General features: G+C 39.5%; 1 protein-coding gene across 4 annotated transcripts in view; it reads left to right on the plus strand.

Annotated features, from left to right (window-relative positions):
- The window catches only part of NFKB1 (nuclear factor kappa B subunit 1), a 127,585-nt gene that overhangs the window by 86,556 nt on the left and 18,989 nt on the right, over positions 1-22,040 (plus strand). For all 4 annotated transcript variants that reach the window (XM_045820102.1, XM_045820101.1, XM_045820104.1 and 1 more), the window contains exons 7-15: positions 4,198-4,361; positions 6,030-6,188; positions 7,513-7,617; positions 9,641-9,732; positions 11,638-11,776; positions 17,192-17,335; positions 18,462-18,551; positions 20,016-20,204; positions 21,393-21,534. In XM_045820102.1, coding sequence (XP_045676058.1) covers positions 4,198-4,361; positions 6,030-6,188; positions 7,513-7,617; positions 9,641-9,732; positions 11,638-11,776; positions 17,192-17,335; positions 18,462-18,551; positions 20,016-20,204; positions 21,393-21,534 — 1,224 coding nt within the window. The remainder of the gene's footprint in view (positions 1-4,197; positions 4,362-6,029; positions 6,189-7,512; positions 7,618-9,640; positions 9,733-11,637; positions 11,777-17,191; positions 17,336-18,461; positions 18,552-20,015; positions 20,205-21,392; positions 21,535-22,040) is intronic.

A 22,040-nucleotide genomic window follows, 5' to 3' on the forward strand; every position in this document is an offset into this window, starting at 1 on the left:
CCGTACCCTCAGGGTTTCTGATTCAGTAGGTTTGGGAAAGGGCCCAAGAATTTACTTTTTAATACATTCTAGGTAGTGCTGATGCTGCTGGTCTAGAGACCTCACTTTGAAAACCACTGGTGTGGGGGAACATGGCATTTGTGTAAGAACAGGATTGTAGTCTCAGTCATATTGTTAGCTGTGATGTCCTTTATTGGTCAGGTTTTATTAAAATATAATTTAAATACTGTAATAGTCACCCTTTGAAGCAAACAGTTCTGTGATTTTGACGATACTCATAAGCACCACTGTCAGTCTGTAGAACAATCCTTCACCGTCCAAAGTCTCTGTGTGCCCCTTTGGAGTCACCCCCTCCACCCACCCCAGGCCCTGGCAACCCCCTATCTGATTTCTAGCCCGGTAGTTTTGCCTTTCCAGAATGACATACAAATGGAACCATACAACATGTAGCATTTTAGAACCAGGCTTTTTTCACTTGGTGTCATGCATTTGAGATTCCTCCAGGTTGATGTGTATATCAGTAGTTTTAAATGAGGAAAAATGTATTATATTTGCCCACATATTTACCATTTGCAGTGCCCTTCCTTCCCTTTCATAGTCAGACTTTGATTTAATTTTCTTCTGCCTGAAGCCCACCCTTTACATTTGTTTGTGCTGTTGATCCACTGTTGATAAATTCTCTCAGTCGTTTTATGTCTTTAAACTCTTTATTTCATCATTGTTTTTCAAAAATATCTTTGAAGAGTATAGAGTTTTAAGTTGACAGTGTTTTTCTTCCATGCCCTTAAATATACACAGCTCTGGGGCCCTCTGGCTTGCCTTGTCTCCAACAAGAAATCCCATCATTCATATTCCTGTTCCTATTCGCACAGTGTGTCTTGTTTTCCTCTAGCAGCTTTTCAGATTTTCTTTGTTTCACAGGTTTAAGCAATTTTATTATAATAGGCTTTAGTGTAGTTTTCTTCATGTGTCTTATGCTTTAGTATTCATTAAAACTCTTGGATCACTGGATAAATTTTAAAACTTTTCAGCCATTTTTTAAAAATATTTTTTCCATTCCTCTTTTTCCTGTTCATCTGGAACACCAATCCTATGTATACTTGGATGTGAAGTTGTACCACAGCTCAGTGATAATCAGTTCTTTTTACATTTTTTTCCTTTTTTATCCTGTTTCATTTTGGATGGTTCTATCACTGTGTCCTCTGGTTTGCTCATGTTTTCGTTTGTTGTGTCTAGTATGTTCTGAATCTTTTCTAGTGTATTTTTCTTCTCTGACATTGTAGTTTTCATCTCTACAGGCTTGTTTGGGGTTTTCTTTAATATCTTTTATGTCCTTACATAACATGCTTTCTGTTTTCTTGACCATTGACTAATGGATCATATCTATAATAGCTATTTCAGGGCACTTGCCTATGAATTCTGTGTTCTGTTCATTCCTGTATGTGTTTCTATTAATTTATTTTTATCTTTATTATGAGTTATACTTTTCTACTTATTTACATGCCTGGTAATTTTTTATTGGATGGCAGACATTTTGAATTTTGGATGTTGCATGCTGGATTATTTTTGTATGCTTTTAAATTTATTTTTGCTCATTGGAATGAAGATAAATTTGAGAACAGTTTGATCCTTTCTAGACTTAATTTTAAACTTTGTTAGAAACCAGCGCAGTCTTTAGTCTAGGGTTAATTTAATATCATTAGTAAGGCATTCCTGAATACTCATCCTGATGATTTGTGTCTTACAAGATTTCTTGAATTATTCCAGCCCTATCCTCCAAGAATTGTTTTGCCTGCTCCCTTCTGGTGGCTGTTTTCCCATCCTTGGGTCATTTTCTCACATACATGCTCTGATAGTACTCAGCTGAAGACTCAAGGTGGAGCCCCTGTACATCTCTGAGTGTCTCTCTGTGGTTCTTTCCTCTCTGGTGCTTTGCCTGTGAATTCTAGCTAGCCCCCGAGGCCTCCTCAAATATTTTACTCTGTCTCCTCAACTTAGGCAGATCACCAGGTGTCCTTTTGGGGGTCCTGCTTCCTTAGCTGCAGCTTAGAAACTCTTAAGTATGAGGCCACCATAATTGTTTCCCTTTTCTTAAAGATCACTGTCTCATGTTGCCTCTCATCCAGTGTCTGAAATTTATTTTTTTGTGTGTGTGTTCTGTTGTTTAAGGTAAAAGGTTTAATCTGGTCTCTGAAGCTCCATCATTACTTGAAGCAGAAAACTGACAACTGTATTGCTTCATATCTTACCAGAGTAAATTCACTACTCACATAATAAATAATATACATGAAAAGCACTTTATACGGACAAAGTACGCAGTGCTACAAAGGTATTAGTCATTGCCATTATCTAGAAGAGCACCTCATCTTCCCATAGTTGTGGATGTTCTATGTAGGAAGGAGGCCCAAAAGACCAAAAGACAAAGATGTGGTTTCAGAAATATTGCCTGTACCCTAATGCATGTCATGTTTGCATATTTTTCTGTGCTGTATTAATTTATACATTCATTGATTCAACAGACATTTAGTAGACACCCAGTGTTCTAGGCACTGAGTGAGATCTCTGCCCTCAAGGAGCTTAAATTCTCTTAGTGTATTTTCTTCTCTGTGTATGTCTCAGCTATCCCATTTTTTTTCTTCCACTTTCGGACACATACCTCGTTCAGTCTGTGGGCCCCTGCACGAGGGCTCATCTCATTCTGCCTTCACTCATATTTTTTCCGTAGTTTACCTGATTATATTCTTCATTTCATTCAATCCAGTTGTCATAATATTATGTCTTTCCTCTACTAATCTTTTTTTCTTTCTGGATGAAAGCCAGAATAAAATAAAACTCCTTACAAAAGCTTACAAGGCTTTAAAAAATCTGTGCCACCCCTTGCCCCTTTGAACTCCTTGACCTCTTCTTCATTTTCTCCTAGCCACCTCAGCCTCCTTGCCATTGTTGTCCTTGGAAAACAAACACCAGGCATGACCCTGCATCAGGGTGTTTGCACCGCTGTTCCTTCTGCCTTGAATGCTCTTCTTCCACACGTCCACGTCTTTCCCCTCACTTCCTTCAAGTCTTTGCTCAGTCGTTATCTGTTCAATGAGGCCTTTTCTGTCCTCTCCCTATTTTAAAGTGTCATTCCTTCTTCTTCCTCTTCTATTCCCCATTCCTGCCATACTTTTCTTGGTAACACTTAGCACCTTCTAAGTTATACTGTAAAATTCATTTCATTTCTTCGCTTTGGTTGCACTGGCTAATAAATTCTGTGGAACTAGGGGTTTCTTTACTGCTGACCAGAGCAATCGGACACTACCTGGCACTAATAAGGAGCTGAATAAACGTTTGTTGAATGAATGAGTCTCCTCAGTAAAGTGTTTGTTTGTTTGTTGTATTACATTTATTGAATATACTTCTCTGTTTCATGTACCTTATTTAAAAGCAAGTGGTTGGAACATTTTATGTATTTTCTTTAAAAATCCCTTAAATTGCTTTATTCAGCTAGTAACATATTTTGTTCTATAGGTATGTAGTCTTCATGAGATGAAAGGTTCTCCATCCCTGGTTATAGGTATAGCTTCGGTTGTGAGTCCATGTAGGCTTAGATGACATTCTAGTAATAATAAATAATTTCTACCTTCTAGATAACCCAGGAGGAAATAGAATTCTGGGAAGGGGGATCCCAAACAGGACCTAGATTCTAAATCCCATCTAGAAACCAAAGGAAAAAAAATCCTTTAAAATATAATATTCCTCTTATGCTGAGAAAAAAGTTAGAAAAGTCACTGTTATACTGGAAATTAAAATATTTTTATACAATCCTCCTTGAAAATACTTTAAAATGAGTCCCTGTAAAACTTTCTGTGAAGTTATATATACATATCTACCCCCCTCCTTTCATCATAATTTGAAAGTCTAACATGATGTGAAAACCAAAAGGTTTTGCTAAGTTTACCACAGACTCGTTTGGTGGCAAAACTCAGTCTGCCCTACTGTGCAGCTGGTTATAAGCTTTATTTTTCCATTTTGGTGAGCCTACTCTGTATGTTTTACTGCAGAAGTAATCATGTGTTTGATTATAGTGTGGGCCCCAGCAATTGAGTACCTGTGTATTTTTTTTTCATTCTCTTTGCTCAATGAAACCATGAACTCGAGTCATTGACCCCCCTAACTTTTGGTTGTTGTTTGCTGCTGCTACTGTTTCCTCCTCAGCTTCGCAAACCTGGGTATACTTCATGTGACAAAGAAAAAAGTATTTGAAACACTGGAAGCACGAATGACAGAGGCGTGCATAAGGGGCTACAATCCCGGACTTTTGGTGCATCCTGATCTTGCCTATTTGCAAGCAGAAGGTGCAGGAGACCGACAGCTCACAGGTGAGTGTCACGCTCCCATCCTTGCTCTTTTGAGAGCTCAGGCTCTCTTTTTCTCTCTGTGCTCATCTGTATGCCCCAGGTTTCTCTTTCTCCTAATCTGTACCCCAAGCTGCTCCTGCTCGGAAACCTTTGATGGCATCCTGCTACCTCTAGAATCAAATCTCTACCTCCATAGCCTGCCTACAAAGCCCTCACAGTCTGGCCTGAGCCACCTTTCTACCTCACCTTCAGTCCCACCCTGTACCCACCCCTGCCCACCCCTGCCCTCTAAACACCACATGCATCTCCATACCTTTTCTTTATATGTGTGGGTACACATATAACACCCTTAAAACACCTCACCCTTCCCCTTTCAACCTGTCAAAACCAACTCATAATTTAAGACTTAGTTCAAAAACAACTCCTGTGTTATAATTCTCCCAGTTCCCCTTCTTAAAAACAATCTTTCTTTCTTTGGGCTCTTTAGGTAGGCACATTATAAACTATTGTCTTTGTCATAAAAATGCTATGATTTTATGAGTTTTTTCTTTTACTCATATTTTTTTCTTTTAACCCCAAACCATGTCTCACCAGCTGCATCATTTCTGCTTTTATATGTTCTCCTTCAGTCTGGACCCACTGTCATCAGCTCACATTGAGGCCATGCTATGCTCTCCGGTGCTCCAGATGTCCGGTTTTGGGACTCTGTCTCTGTCCTTCCCCACTTCTAGTCCAGTTTGTACCCTGAAGCCATATTGGTCTTACTAAAACCTACATCTCACTCAGGATCTCTGCATTGCTGACAAAATCCAGGAAGCTGCCATGATACACCTCCCTGGAACAGGCCCCCATCTACATTTCCAACTCTGTTTCCCACCATGTCCCTTTGTGTCGAGCCAAACTACACCATAGAAGCACTGTGGACTCTCACTTTCTTGCCTTAGCACATTCTTCCTATACTTGCTCTTTCTTCTTTCTGGGATGTCCTTATTCACCCTTTTCATAAGCACAAATTCTCCCATCCCTTTAAGGTTTAGAGCAAATGTTCCTCCTGCTCCAGAGCCTCTGGATTCTCCCCTTTGAAATTCCATATCGCTTCATCTGTAGTTCTTCGATAGTACTTATCTCTTGAATTATCACCTTTTATGATGTAAGGTAATTATATCCATCAGCATGAAAGCTCCATCAGGAGGGAAAGAAGGAGCCAAATGCAGTTGAGTCATTCAGTTTCTTCAAAAGTACTTTTTGAGTACCTAATAAGTACCAAGGAGAGTGCTAGGCACTGTGGAATGAACACAGTGTCTTTGCTCAAATAATTTTTGGAACACTTAACTTTTGCATCTTACAATACAACTGATGCCCAGTTGGCTTATCACATTCCATTCCATCACATTCCTTGTACCTTCAACTCTTCTTGTAGGGAGAAAAGGGAAAGTTTGGGGAAAGATAGGAAAGGAGAGAGGCAGTTTGATATGTGCAGGAGAGTTTTTACTATCATTCTGAGAATATCCAGATCTTCTTTTGATGGCTTTAATTTTGGATGACATAAACAAAATTTTAAAAATTTTATTAGCAACATGAAGAATTTCAGAAAATTTTCTATTTCAAGTTTTTGTTATTTGGGCTTTATAAAAGCATCCTATGTAAAATGTTCACCCTATGCTCTTACCCTGTGCCGTGCCATCCTAGATCGGGAAAAGGAGATCATCCGCCAGGCCGCGCTGCAGCAGACAAAGGAGATGGACCTCAGTGTGGTGCGGCTCATGTTTACAGCTTTCCTCCCGGACAGCACCGGCAGCTTCACCAGGCGCCTGGAGCCCGTGGTGTCTGATGCCATCTATGACAGCAGTGAGTGCTTGACTTCTAATGGGAGGCAGCGCCTGCAGTGTCAAGAACAGACCTGCAGCCTGCTCTGGCAGTTACTCTCTGAATCTGAGTCCTGGGGCAAGTAACTTAATCATGTGGAGCCTCATGTTTATCATCCACAAAATGGGAATACTACAATCTAATATAAAAACTTGATGTCTAGATTTAAAGTGAAATGTTACGAAGTTCTCAATACATCTGGTTCCCTTTCCTCAGATGTACATTTTATAGTCTTTTACATTTAAAGCCAAATCTCCTATTTCAAATGCCTTGGTGTGAGGTATCTTGTTGGTGCTCTTAGATGAGAGAGTATCTCATTTTTTTTTTCATTGGGAGTCTATACAGAAGTTAATAAAAGACAACTGTTATTATCCACCTTCACTCTCATATGTTGTAACTTTATCAAGATAGAAACTTCAGGTTCATTGAATGAGCAGCATAGATAGTATGTGGCTTCAAAATTCTGTATCAGTCAGTAGTTCCTAGACTCTTTAGAGTCTTACAGTGATCTTCAAATTAGCTATACAAATTTGTGTGGTAAAATTTTTGGTCTGCAAGTACAGTGTACAGACTCACTGACAGGTTACAGGGTTTGGTCTAAGCAAAAAACTCCAGGCTCCAAGGACAACAACTAACTGATTTCTCTAATTTAAACAAGTTTGAAAGGAACTGAAAGAGTTATAAAATGATGTAGACTCATATACCAAAGATCACCTTAAATGCAGCTGTTGGTAGGGAAAAAAAGGAAGCTTTATGCTATTACCACACAAAACTTTTGCCCCTAACCACACAAAATTCTAATTTAGTTTGCGGAAAAGAAATATAACATCTCCATTTTTTCTTTTTTTGTACAATAAAAATTAATAAATAGTTTAAGAAAACTGTGCTTCTCCTAAATTTCTAGGATTCTTGTAAATGGTTTCTTACTATCATGGAAATAAACTTAGGCCTGAGATTTGACCTAATTGACATTCCACCAACCCATTGGCTTGGTACCTCCCAGAACATCAGAAGAGCTCTTTCTTGTCTGTATAAATCCCTTACTGTATTATTGGGAGAAGCAAAGATTGCTCCTATCTGCCCCATCTGTTTAGTTGGTAATGAATGACCCATGCCCAAGAAGTATCCTGGGGACTTCAGAAGGCATTTTTGTTTTATTTGTGTCCTCGTTAAAACAATATGAGTGAAAGCATCTATGTAAACTTCCTTTTGGTTAATGTGTGCTAAGAACAGGGCCCCTCATGAGAGATTGGCTTGTGAAGCTGAGGGCAAACCAGGATGTTTGTTGTTTTTCTCCTGTGGACAGAAGCCCCCAACGCGTCCAACTTGAAAATTGTACGAATGGACAGGACAGCTGGATGCGTAACTGGAGGGGAAGAGATTTATCTTCTGTGTGACAAGGTTCAAAAAGGTAAATATGTACTCTGATCTCAAGATGTGAAATATTTTGAGGGTGTCTGTGAGTCACTTTTTGGCAGTGGACCCCCTAATACCACTTTAAAATTTATACATTTCAGATCTTACAGATTAAAGTTACCTGTGTTAGTTTTTAAACCCAACTACTTTATTTTAAAATTTTCAACAGAAGTAAAGAGAAATTCTAAAATGGTGGTAATCAGTGACATTTCAGTGTTATACTTTAAAGTTCGATATTGGAACTTAGTTAAACTAAAATGAATGAGTAATAGTCCATGCTACATGCACACACAGAGAATACATGATGTTCTGTGTGTGCTCCATGTTGTGCCATTTAGTCTCCTCTGACTCCCGCTGCCCCATCCGTGAGCGATGCCCCCCACGTCCTGCCCTCAGCAGCCCTGCTCTGCTCCTGGAGCCTCACGCCTATGGCTTCTTTCAGGGAGTCAGCCTGTCTCATGTTGGGCCTTCCTCTTTTCCAGCTGCCTTCTGTTTTTCCCAGCACGGGTGTCTTTTCCAAAGAATCTGCCTTCTTGTGATGCGCCCGAAGTAGGACAGCTTCAGTTTTGTCATTTTTCCCCCAGCGGTGTTTCAGGCTTAATTTGCTGAAAGACTCACTTGTTCCTCTAATGTTTTACATAGTGTGAAGTTATTTTGTTTATCTTACAGTGCTTTGTTGCAACACTAAGAGAGCTTCTCCAAATACTTTCACATGACATTGTGGTGTCAGCTAAGAGAAAGAAAGAGATATAAGAGATTAAAAGAAAATAAGGATTATAGGGAAATTCTCAGAGCATATTTGTCTCATGCTTTTGACTTTCAGAAAGGGTTCTTGGCATTCATCTCATTATATATAGTAGAAGATTGATAAATTACAAAGGCTGAAGGACACTTTCTCAAACTTCACTCATTTTGAAAATAAATGATCAAAAGTAACGTGTAATAAAGATGAGCTCACTACAAAGTTATGCACCTTTTCAAAGTAAGCAGATGCACAATTGGAAATATAGGCCCTAAATAAAAGAATCATGGCTTTAAAAAAAGAAAATTCTCACTTGAGGATAAACACTCTCAGGTAAAAAGTCAGAAAAAAATAGGATCTAATTTTAAGGTAAAAGTATATATCTTTATCCAAAAAAATTTACACTTTCTCCGCTTATCCTGGTATCAGCCTTCTTTTAACCTATTCTATCCAAGTAATACACATTTCCAAATTCCTAGGCAAGCCAGGGAGATGCCAACCTGAGTTACATTGTCACATTTATGCAAAAGTAGAATCCATGACAGAAGTGTGAAATTTAGGCATTCTAATTTAATCTGAAGGGACTTGACTAACATTATATTTTTAACAGTTTTCCAATAAAGATTAATAAAGTATTCTATGTAGTGTGTCAGCATTATAGAATGTTTAAGAGTAGAATGCTTAAGCTGGAAACTATACTGTTTGTGTTCAAATCCTGGCTTTTCCACTTGCTACTGTTCATCCTTGGATAAGTTACTTAATCTCTTTGGACTCCAGTTTCTCTTCTGCAAAATGAAGATATTAAAGCACACCTGAATGACAAAGTTATTGTGAAGATTAAATGAGTTAATATGTACGTATAAGCCACTTAGAATTGTGTCTAACATATAGTAAACTTTATGTAAGTTAAATATTATTATGTAAATCAATATTGAGTTGAACCACATTTTGGGATGCTGATATTCCTCAGTATCCTTCATCTTTCTCTTGAGTGAACTGGTTTAGAGATGGAGAAGTAGGAAGGCCAAAGATTAAGAAAAAACTCAAATTGAATAGATAAATCTATCATTGTAAATGAACCTTGAGCCCACTACTATGGTAACTAATTAAAAATTCAGTGATTTGTGACAAATTTAAATGATTCAAAAGTCAATTTCATGTTAATTACTTTCAAATTTTAGTGTATAATAGGTACAGCCTTGAACTAACTTTCCCCCCATGTTCACAAATATTCCTACACTGCATGAGTTACACACCTGACTTGGGCTGTTTGCAGATGACATCCAGATTCGGTTTTATGAGGAGGAGGAAAACGGTGGGATCTGGGAAGGATTTGGAGATTTCTCTCCCACAGACGTTCATAGACAAGTAAGTAGATGATGATGATGATGATGATGATTTTACATTTTCTGCCTTATTGAAAAAGAAAAAATATAAATATTTAACTTTCATAAAAGAATACTATTTTTTAAAACTTTTACAGGTCTTATAGAAAAGCTACTTACCATAGAATTATGGGCAAGTTTCTATAACAAAATACCATAGACTGGGTGGATTAAACAACAGAAATTTATTTTCTCATAATTCTGGAGGCTGAAAGTTCCAGATCAGGGTTTGACAGGGTCAGTTTCTGGTGAGAGCTCTCTTCCTGGCTTCCAAGTGGCCACCTTCTCGCTGTGTGCACCGTGGTGGAGAGTAAGCTCTCTGGTGTCTCTTCGTATAAGGACACCAGTCCTACTGAGTCAGGGCCCTGCCCTTGGGACCTCCTTTACTCTTCATTATATCCATACAAGCCCTATATCCAAATACATCTACATTAGGGACTGGGGCTTCAATCTACAAATATTAGGGAGACACAATCGGTTCATAACAGTGTTTTACTGGAATGATTAGGTGAAACCTGTTACACAGATATTCTAATGGGAAGTGTTGAAAGGAAGAAACTTCTAGTTGAGGTTGCTGTCATCACAATAAATCAACATTTCCCACTGACAAATAAGTATATGACTAACAGATGAAAGTGCTAAATCCCCATCAGAATGATTAGTCTGAGTGACTGAGGCATGCGATTTTCATAGAAAAAAGGGGAAATTACCCAAATATCCATCAATAAGTTGCTGATTACTGGTACATAAATTACGTTGTATCTGTGTGATGGAATATTTTGCAGTTATTGAAAAGAGTGGGTACCCTGTGAACTAATATGAAAAGATCTCAAGGATACATTAAAAAATTTTAAATATAGATGTAAAACAAAGTATATATTTAAAAGATTATATATTCATCTTTGCACATTCATAAAGAAACTCTGGAGGAATACAAAAGGAATTAATAAATTCTCTGCATTTACCTCTGAGAGTCGGGGAAAGGAAACAGTTGGAATTGCCTGGGTGGAGGACAGGAATGGTAAGAAGAAATGTCAGTGTATGCCATTACATACCTTTTTATATTTTATAAAATCTTGATACCTATGAAGATATTACATGATCAAAATACAAAACTAAAAAGAAATGTAAAAATGCCTAACAGTTCTAGCACCACCAAAGATGTTACAGAATGACCTGTATATACTTAGCCATTCTTACCTCAAAATACACTGACCCTGGCCTGGCCACTGTGGCTCAGTTGGCTGCACATCGTCCTGCATGCCAAGAGGTCTTGGGTTTGACTCCTGCTCAGTGCACATGCCTGGGCTGTGGGTGCAGGCCCCAGTTGGAGTACATGTGAAAGGCAACCACTCCATGTTTCTTTCTCACACTAGTAGTTCTCTCCTTTACCCTTTCTTTAAAAATCAATCATAAAAAATAATGATAATAAAATATACCAACCCTGTGATGATGCCTCCCTTGCAGGATTTAGTTTCAGGCTTGCAGCTGGTAGCAGTACCACCTTCCTGGTCTCTCTCATCCCAAAATTGCTCTTTCCGATGTCGCTGCAAATAATCTTGGAGGCTTTCAAGGCTGATTTGAAAGAGGAGAATGTGTATGCAATGTATTTTTTTCACATAATTATTTACAAATGAAGGCATTTAAATTATTAGACAAATAAAATAATAAAGATTTGCAATACATCAATATAGTCTGCCTTCAGTTTCACAATGGCAATTTAATTAAAATGTATGGATATAGAATTCTGAGTTTGTAACTCTCTTTAGGGTGCTGTATTTTTTGTACACTGTGTCTAAACCTTGAGCATAAAGAATGCATTGAATGAGTAGCATTACTGGGAAAACTAGTAGTCCCACCCTAATGTTTGGATCTTTGTATCCTGCAGTTTGCCATCGTCTTCAAAACACCAAAATACAAAGATGTCAACATTACCAAACCAGCCTCCGTGTTTGTCCAACTTCGGAGGAAATCTGATTTGGAAACTAGTGAACCAAAACCTTTTCTCTATTACCCCGAGATCAAAGGTAACTCGGTTGTTTATACTCTTGCTCTTGTTTCAATAAGAGGACACGCGTATTAGAAAATACCATTTAGTCACCTACTTTGAACAGCTTCCTAGTAACTGGCCTGTGGGTCTCTGGTACTTATTTTAGAGAAGAGAAGTTAATATACAATTTGGGGGTCTTGAAATTAAGTCCAGACTTTTAAAAATAGTGTTATTTTCACCATTGACACACTTGAGAATTTGAAACTATCATTTATTGAGCAGTACAGCGTTGCAGCGGTTGAGAAGAAAGATGACTGTGCAGGACAGTCAGCCGCTCCATCTGCAGGCCTCACGCAGGCGGACAGAAGACTCAGCCCCCACGCATTGCAGAACTGTAAACATGAATAAAGCGCCAGTCTTTTCCTCACAAAAGACACACCAAGAAGGAGAGATAATCGTCTCCTTAAATACTTATAATGCAAATTAATTATTTTGATTAGTTCCAAAAGGGAAGCATCCACAAATACATATGAGAGTGCTGAAGAGAGAGCCCTTGCATCTAGAGCCACCTAGAAGAAGCCTTCTTTAAAGTCAGCATTGGGAGTGTACTTCAGTAGCCGCATGTGCAAGGAAAAAGGGAAAGGGTTTTCTAGAATTCAGAAACTTGAGGAGCTAAAACAGCTTGTGTTTGTTCAAAGAAAAGTGAGCATTATGATTACTGAGATGGACTCCTGAGGCCAAGGCAGGACAGGAATGCCAGAGCCAGCCCCTGAAGTGCTAGGACTGGCAGCTGAAGAATTTCGCGTTGATTTTGGAGAGGGGAAAGACCAGGCCTGTTTGAATTTGGAATGATGGCTCTGACTTCTTTATGTGAACTGGGGGGACCATCTGGGCAGCAGACAATGAGTCAGAAGAGTAATGCAAGCATCCAAGTGAGAAATGGTGAGGTTCCTAAAGGTATTAGTGCAAAGCACGAAAGGACAAGGTGGCTTCAAAAAGCAGTTCAGTGATGGTGTCGAGAGCACCCAGGTGCTGGTTGAGGTAGGAGGTGAGCAAGTAATTCAGAAGTCATAGATGGTTCTAGGAATCCCGCCTAGGAAGTCTGTGATGTGGCTGAATTGATGAAAGAATCAGAGAAGCAAAAGTATGTTTGGGTGAGCAAAGAGGGAGCTCAGTTTATAGTATGTTGCACTTTAGGTTCTTGTAGCAAATTCCAAATAGGCCAATCAAAAGGTAGGAGCGGAACTGGAGAGGGCAGGGAGGGAAATTCAGCACTGAGAATGCTCTCAGAATGAGTGGAACAGGTATTTCTTTTCCTGGTGGCCACTGATCCCCAAGGGGTCTGTGGATAGAAATGTACTTTAATGTAATCTGCTTTTTTGTAAACCTATTTTGTATTTTACATATGGAAAACTGTGATCTAAGAGGGGATCTAAAGGCTTCACTGACCGCAAAATGGGTCACAGCACAAACAGAATGAGAAACCTTGGGCTACAGGGAAGTGAGACTGGAGAGGGAGTTCAGTGGATGGTTGCACAGGGCACCCCGGTCCTGGCTGAGTTGGAGGTCACAAAAGGCACCTTAGCAACAGTCCACATGTGTGTTGGATCCTGTGATAGCAACACGTGATGGGTGATTTTAAAGAGGACTTTCTTCTTGTAGAATTCATGTTGTGGCGAGAGGATTTAGATATTTCATGAGTTCTTATTTCTTTTCTGAGGTTGTGACCTCTCCACTGATGAGTCAGATTTATAGTGTGTTCCGTGACTGGTGGTTTGAAAACGTTGTGAGCAGAGGAACCTTTTTCTCCCTCCACGTGAAATTTCATGCAAAATCCCAGTATGTAAACCTGATAGGCTCGGGTTAAAATAGAGGTAGAGAGCTCTGCCCACTTAGCCTTTCCCAGAAGCTCTCTCACCTTTCTTCACTTCCCTACCCAGGAGCTGCCTGGGGTCTTCTGAATGTTTCAGTCTGCATACAATTTGAAAATCACTGCTTTGGGTTAAACATCCTTCTTTAAAAGTAGACAAAAATTTTGGACTTTCTAAAAAAAAGTTAGATTTCTTGTCCTGAAATGTTTTCAAAATAATGTCAAGTGTTCTCTCTCTCTCTCTCTCTCTCTCTCTCTCTCTCTCTCTCTCTCTCTCTCTCTCTCTCTCTCACACACACACACACACACACACACCATGTTAAAAAAAGGAAAACCAGCCCTGGCCGGTGAAGCTCAGTTGGTTAGGTGTTGTCCCACAATGCAAAGGGTCATAGGTTCGATTCCTGGTCAGAGCACGTGTCTGGGTTGTGAGTTGGGTCCCAGGTCGGGGCACATACAAGAGGCAACTGATTGATGTTTCTCTTTCAAATCAATGTTTCTCTCTGTCTCTCTCCCTCCCTTCTTTTCTCTCTAAAAATTAAATAAAATCTTTTTTAAAAGAAAAGAAAACCAGATATGTATGAGCATAGAAATGACCAACGCTTATTGTGATTGAGTCATTGTGAGATTAGAGCTGTTTTATTGAAGATAACAAATTACCTTAATCTATAAAAACTTCTGGATTATAAAATCCCAAATTGAAATAATCACAAGGAGAAACAATCACACCAAGCATGAGACTAGTCAGAAAAACAATAGGCATTTACCATAAGTATATGGAAATGATCCAAACTGTACAACCCAAGGAATGATTATGTACATTTCTCAGAAGTCATTGCACACACCTTTCACTGCCCCCAATCCATGCAGTCACGTCCTGTCTCATTGCCTGATTTTATATTCTTCATTATTTTTATCAGTCTGTCAAACTGTTTTCTCTACTAATGGATGTGTCTGTTGTCTTCTTCCTACTCCAGATGTGGTCTTTCGTGTTTATTGCCACATCCCCAGCATCTAGAACAGTGTGTGTCACGTAGTAGGTGCTTGTTAAATATGGCAAACTAGAACCTGAAAAGTGAAAGCGAGGTACTTTCAAGGCACGTGCACAGCAAAAGGCAGTGGAGGCTAAAAGTTTATCTCCTTTTGTAAACTCATCTGTTATATCTTAAATCATCATTTATTAAAGGAAGCAAAGCTTTTGTGGAATGCTTCCCAAAGAATGGCAGTTTAATATAATGGAAAGCTCACTAGACTTTGGATCTGATCCCTTGACTTCAGGCAAGTCCCTTAACCATGAGTGAGCAGCCTTCCAGACTGACGTCCCTTCTAGGATAGGTTGATGTTCCACTGTACACCTCATGGTGCCACTGTCAAAGGCAGACCCCAAGGATGAATGAACCCAGTGTGAAAATCATCATATCACCTTCAATTCTATGGAAATTTAGACAACAGGATTTTTTATTAAAAAGCTTGGCACTTGGAATTTTCTGTATCAATTTCTTGTCATTGAAATCTTAATAGCTATAGGATCATTAATATTTTTTAATTAAATCCTAAAAATTCTCATTTTAGAGTAAAATATAACCAGTGAACATGTTTTATGAGTCAAAAGAAGTACATCGCAAATACAAAATGATCTCTGTGCCAGAAAAGATGTCAATGGGTAACTTTTATTTCTGAAGACGAGTCAGCTGTTTCCCTCCGGTCTCATACTCCTAGTGAACTAACATTCTTTGCGAGTGCAGCAGTTCATAGGATGAGTAAATAAGTGGGACTGTTAGTTATCATACAACTGGTAAAAAATTATATAAATCAGTCTAAAATCTTTGATGGGGAAATTGTTAAAGTTTCTCCACTTCGAGATCACCTCTTTCTATGGAAGCATACTTTCTTTAAAGCGATCCACCTTGGCTTTTTTCTTCCTAGCAAATCTGGACATAGTTAGTTTTTAAATGATGACTTTCTAAGTGCACTTTGCTACCCTACTTTCCCTGGCTTAAGGTTTCAACTGCACTCAGATGATCACAAGATAATCAGTAAACAACAGCATTCTTTCTAGCCCTGACATGAAGGAAACAACCACAGAATTAGAAATAAGTGAAGATATTTCTGAACATAAACCACGACCACAGTGACACTGAAAAATCTGAAATAAGACAGTTGTTAAGTACTGGACTGCTGATTGAGAAAAAGGATACCACATCGCCTGCTTATTCAATTTAAGCAAAAATCTTTTTCATTCCTTCAACCCAAAAGAGAGAAGGGAGGAAAAATTAAATAGTAGGAAAATCAGAGAAGAGAAAGGGAAACAGGAAGAAGAAACAAGAGTGGAACATTAGACCACAAAGGCAGTGCCAGAACTTGGGGCGGAGGGCGGGGGCGCAGTAAGAAGCATCGATAGTGAGAGGAAGAGAAAAACAGAGCACCCACATGGGGAATCGGGAAGAGTCTAAGGAGCATTTAGTCCTCACCCATCACAATTCTCAGCATCACTGCATTTTTGTCAAGTAGTGGTCATAGACCTTCAGTCTTCCATATCTCATCGGTCACCCCAAGGGCTACAGATCCCTCTTTCAATGTCCTTCTGTGCGTCACCTGTTTTCATTATCATGGTGACCACTAAGGAACAGTTTCCATTACCTTATGTCTGCATTGTCTCCTCCCTTTGATGCTTTATTTTGTCTGATGTACCAGAGACAATTGAATCTTCCTAAAATACCAGTAACGCACACCATTCCCCAGTTCAGAAACATTGGTTGGCTCTGCTGCCTGTAAGTTAAGTCCCTTCAGTTCATCCTCCAGGTGCTCCACAATGTGGTCCCCATCAGAGCTGTTTCTCCACAGTTCATCATACTAAACTTTCATTTCAGCTAAGCTGATCCACTGCTATTCCCCTAAGTACACAGTGTGTACACTCTTTCTTGCATGACATTCCTTCCATATCCCCTTCCCGGAACATCTTCCCCTTGCCCTCTCCTGATAAAACATTGATTCTAAGAGGTTTCTCTGAATTTTCCAGCCCACTGAGACTTTCCAGAAGTCCTCCTTTGAACTCTTGGAACTGGTTTGTACCATGCATTTAATATACATAGAATTATAGTGCTCTCTGTCTAAGTCTTTCCCCCACACCCTTAAAATTATGTTGGAGGGTTCTCGACAGCAAAGACATTATGTCACACTTCTCTGTATCCCCAGCACCTGTCTCGTGGGAGATACATAATTAGTGTTAGCTGGATAATGATAGCTGTTCTGTGTCACCAAGTGAAATGCTCAATAATGTTTTCCTTATTCAGGATCTTCATCTTTGATGGACAGTCTGCTTTGACTTTGGAGACTTAAGAGACTGTTGTAGGGAGGATTTGGGTGTGTACCGCTCTGTGGTCTCCCTGAGGCTGGTTCTCAGTCTTCATGTCACTGGAACAAATCTAATGCTTCTTGAAATTTCACATCTCTTCCTCCTTGGGTGCTTTCTGTTTCCCTTTAAAATATTTAAAAATACCATTAGGGTCAATATCCTTTCTGTGGCTAGGCATGGAACTGAATCAATCTTTTCTCCTCTGGTTTCTCTTCCTTTCACAACAGATAAAGAGGAAGTGCAGAGGAAGCGGCAGAAGCTCATGCCCAATTTCTCAGATAGTTTCGGCGGCGGCGGCGGTGCAGGGGCTGGAGGTGGAGGCATGTATGGCAGTGGTGGTGGAGGAGGGGGTGCCGGAAGCACCGGTCCAGGTACGAAGTGGGTCTGTTCTTTCTAAAGCTATTTCACATGGGAGAAGGGAGAATTTTCCTTTCCTAGATTTCCCAGTTTATCTGTGGGGTGAGGAAGCTATGACACTATTGAGTGTGATATGTTAAATTACAATTTCCCAACAAACAGAATTCTTTTCAAAGAAATGTCATTTCATTTTACAACATGTAGATAATACCAAAAATTACCCAAAGCCAGATATCCAAAGAATACCTCTGTGAACATTTTGATATATTCCCTCTTTTTTTGTGACGTAGTTGTTTTGATATTCTTTGGAAATGTTGAAAATTACAGAAATTATGAAAATATATAAAATACTGCCATCCAAGTTTAACTACTTCTAATTTTTTCTACATTATGCTATATATTTATGCACTTTCTCAAGTACAGCTGTGTGTATCCTTCTTATGCACAGTATTGTAAACCATTTTCTTGTATCCTTGTATCACGCTTGTGTGCAGAGAACCATTGTAGAAAAGCATGTACTGCTTCTCCCTAATGGGGGCCATAATATAACATACTTGACTGTTGTATCCTTTTTCTATGTAAAATGTTATACTGAACCATTCAATCCACATTCCTTTTCTTTTATTCCAGATATTTTTTAAAATTACATTCTTTGAAGTAACATTACTGTGTCAGAGAATATAACATCTAATACCAGCTGCTTTCCCAAAGAGTTTTACCAGTTTATGTTTCTATCAAAAATGTGTGAAAATAAGCCTTGTTTCTGTGAAGGAGTCCCTCCCTGTATTTTACTGTATTTTGTTTGGTTCAGTTTTGGCAAGTCTGACTTTGTGTGGTATCATTCCTCCTTGGCCTCTCCCCCCAAGGTAGGGTGCAATTCTCTCCAGCAGGGACTCCCGGGTGCTGCCCAAGCCCGGGCACTGCCTGACTTGCCCAGTGTAAGTTTGCCAGAGTGAAATTCCGATTATCATGACCACCCCCACCCCATGATACATCTTACTAACTCTCAGCAGAAGCACTGTGTCAGGAAAATGCCTCCCACACCAAAGCATGTGTTCCCCTGAGTGGAGGACACTAAGGTTGCTGAACCCTTGTAAGGAAAACCATCCTGAGGGTTCCTTGTTTTACTTTCTATTTCAGGGTATGGCTTCTCCCACTATGGATTTCCAACATATGGTGGAATTACCTTCCACCCTGGAACCACTAAATCTAATGCTGGGATGAAGCATGGTAAGTAATACTTTCTTTATTTAATTCTGAGAAAGGAAGAAAAAACCCAAGTAATGCCAAAAAGTTTTTTATCATTGTTTATCACAACAATATTATCTTGAAAAAATGATGAATGCAAATAAGCTAAGAAGGTGATTTTTCAAGAAACTCATTATTTCCTGGGGAAAATTCTACTCATGATGCAGCGTTTATATTTATATATTTACTTTGTAAGTGGCAAGAACAGGAGGAAGAAAAGAACATTAAAAAGGGACATAGAGAGACTTGACTATTCAAACATAAAATAGCCACCACACTTAGCTATTCTCTCTTTTTTCCTCAAACACTATACTTGAAAACATTTTGAATCTTGTAGGGATGTCCTTTTCCCATCAAATGCTTCCCATAATTAGCAGTTGCCACACCAGGTAGTTTATACTCCATATCCATTCCAGTGTACCCATTGAAGAAATGATACAATGACCTCTTCCCCTCTATGGAATGAAGGCTTGTTTTTAGGTCTGCTGCCTTAACATGTTTTAAGTAATCTTCAAGATTGCTCTGTAAGAAAAATAACAGTATCTCCATTTAACAGTCAGAGAACACTGAGGTTCAGAAATGTTCACTCATTCACTGGGAGACATACCTATTAGTGGCAGGACCAGGATTTGAACCAGTCTGCCCATGAAATGTGGGTGCTCTCTCGTCGTCCCTGTCAGATAACGGAGTCAGACCTGAAAGAGCAGGGTCCAAAATGACGCACTGGATAGCCCCCACACTAAAGAATGTGAATAGAGACGGTGTCTTTACAGCTTATTTGGTTAATTAATGTATTTTTCGGACTATAAGACGCACTGTTTTCTCCTCTCCCCCAAATTTGGGAGGAATAATAGCGGTTAATGCTGCCGTTGGGTTCTGTTTACATTTACATTGGTGAAATATTATGTTATTTATGTTATTAAATGTTTTACCACATTTTTTGCTTCAAAAATTGTTTTCCTATTTTCCTCCTCTAAAACCTAGGTGCATGTTATGGTGTGAAAAATACAGTAGTAGCTTTAGGAAAGAAATGAGTCTGCTTTCACAAACTTGAAAAGTTCCACTTTCCTATAATTCACAAAAGAGCCTTATTTCATTTTGTTCCTTACAAATAAAGGGAAGAGATGCAAGTTTTTTGAAGTGTAAAAAAGATGTTTTTTAACATCTTAAAAGTTCTTACCACAAGAAAAAAAAATTTGTAACTGTGTATGCTGACCGATGTTAATAAGATTGATTATAATGATCTTTTCTCAATATACAGATACCAAATCATTATATTGTATACCTGAAATTAATATAATGTTATGTTACTTCCACCTCAAGTTTTTAAAAATGGTTTTTAGAACTGAGAGTTTAAAATAGCTCCACAGCTATGTTGAAACAGTGATTATAACTTAATAAATAGATTTTATTGAGAAAAAGCTGATGTTTCTGCTCTTATCTTAGGAACCAGGGACACCTCATCCAAAAATGACCCTGAAGGTTGTGACGAGAGTGGTGACAGAGAGGCTGCCAGTTTCTCTGGGAAAGTAACTGAAACCTCAGAACAAGAAGATCAGGAGGCCGGCAGTGGGGATGAGGATGCGACCCCGCCAGGTCCAGTGGGAGGAAAGGGAGAGATTTCTAGGTTTCAGGGTAAGTGAGGACACAGATGATTACTTGTGTGGTTGGGGAGGGGATGAGTCGCTGCTAGGTGGAGAAATTATTTCAGAAGACAGGTTTCTTTTTTTTTGTTAATTTAAAGACAATTTATCAATATCCAGCTCAGTGCGCCCTCCACAGTCCTCTGTGCCTGTTGAAAAGCATGTGTCAGGTCATTTTGTTCACATTTGTGTTTCCATTTTCCCAGTGTTATCTTTGAATATAAAGTACATTCATTTACATATCACTCACCAATCACAACCATGCAGTTTTAGAGCATTGCAAGACAGAATCAAAATCATTTCTACCACTGATAATAGAAAACAGCTTCTATAACTGTAATAGTTTCTCCTCTCCAGACTGTAGCTTGATCATCATGCTCAAGTGGAAATTTGCCTCAAAATAAGAACTTCTCCTTTGACCCCCATGCCCTTTTCTGAAGAGCCAGGGGTAGGAGAGGCAGTGAACTCTTGTGTGTACTTGGAGCCAGTGCTCACCAGAATGCATGTCAGGAGTCCAGGCCACCCCGCACTGTACTCAGGAGACTTTCTGTAAAGGGAAAGATAGTAAATATTTAGGCTTGGCAGCCACATATGGTCTCTAGCGCATATTTTTTATACTCCTTTAAAAATGAACAAGCCCTGCTTACCTGGGGGGCCCTGTGAAAACAGACCACACGCAGGATTTGGGCATGCAGGCCGCAGTTTGCATCCCTGACCTGCAGGAAGCAAACCTTACAGACACATCAGTGGCTCATGGCAAGTACGTCTGTCTGTGGCAGAGATGGGGTTTTCTGACACTTGCCTAAGGGGAGGGCTGCTCAAGACCCAACAGAGGATTATTTCACCAAGATATTGAGCACTTAGTTATAATTACAACAAAATCCAATCAGCATTACCTAGATGTCCCTTTTAAAATAACAGACATTTCTGAACTTCTTTCCCCCTAACACACTGTAGATAGATTTTTCTTAGGTCAGCCTCTATATTTGTCAGTCAGCCCATATCCACTTGTGCTGTTTCTAGTGAGCACAGTCCAAAAGCACCTAAAGGAGCATTTGCAACTAAAACAATGTGTGTCAAAGTATCAGAACACTGGTGCTGTTGGTTTTGACCCCAGTGATGCCGTACTTGTAGTGCCAGCATGGGAGACTCCACGGTGACTGTGATCGTTGCCTTGCAGATAACCTCTTCCTAGAGAAGGCCATGCAGCTTGCCAAGCGGCACGCCAACGCCCTGTTTGACTACGCAGTGACCGGAGACGTGAAGATGCTGCTGGCTGTGCAGCGCCATCTCACGGCAGTGCAGGATGAGAACGGGGACAGGTGAGTGAGGACTTCTGTCCCCAGGGCTGTTTCAGGGTGGGGAGAAGAGATAACCGTTGTGCGCATACTGGCTAGCGGGAAGAAGAATCGATCGTGCATTCTTGGGTCCTGTAACTGGAGTACTGTCTCAGGGAAGAGAACGTGTCAGTGAGGGTGAGTGGCATAATTTGCTCTTCCTGCCCTGTGACTCGCAGCTCTCCGACTCTAGAGCAGCTGGAATGCTCATCTAAGAGCACAGCATTCTGGGCAAGAGAACTGAGATGTGTGCAGGCAATAGTGCTTTTTGAAAAGCCTTGCTTTATTTATAGAAATAAAATTTGGAATAATATTTAGTAAGCAAATACTTAGAATAATAGCACTTGCTTTAATTATTGGATAATGTAATAAGAAAACTTAGCCTACCAGATCCCCAAAGCACTTGTTATTCCTTGGTCTCTTTGTAATGAAAGCCTACTCAAGAGAAAGCCCAATAAAGATGCCACAGTCTCCGGCCACAGCACTCTAAA

Source organism: Phyllostomus hastatus, unplaced genomic scaffold, assembly GCF_019186645.2.
Source record: "Phyllostomus hastatus isolate PE091 unplaced genomic scaffold, TTU_PhHast_1.1 phas_scaffold_39, whole genome shotgun sequence".
Lineage (NCBI taxonomy): Eukaryota > Metazoa > Chordata > Mammalia > Chiroptera > Phyllostomidae > Phyllostomus > Phyllostomus hastatus.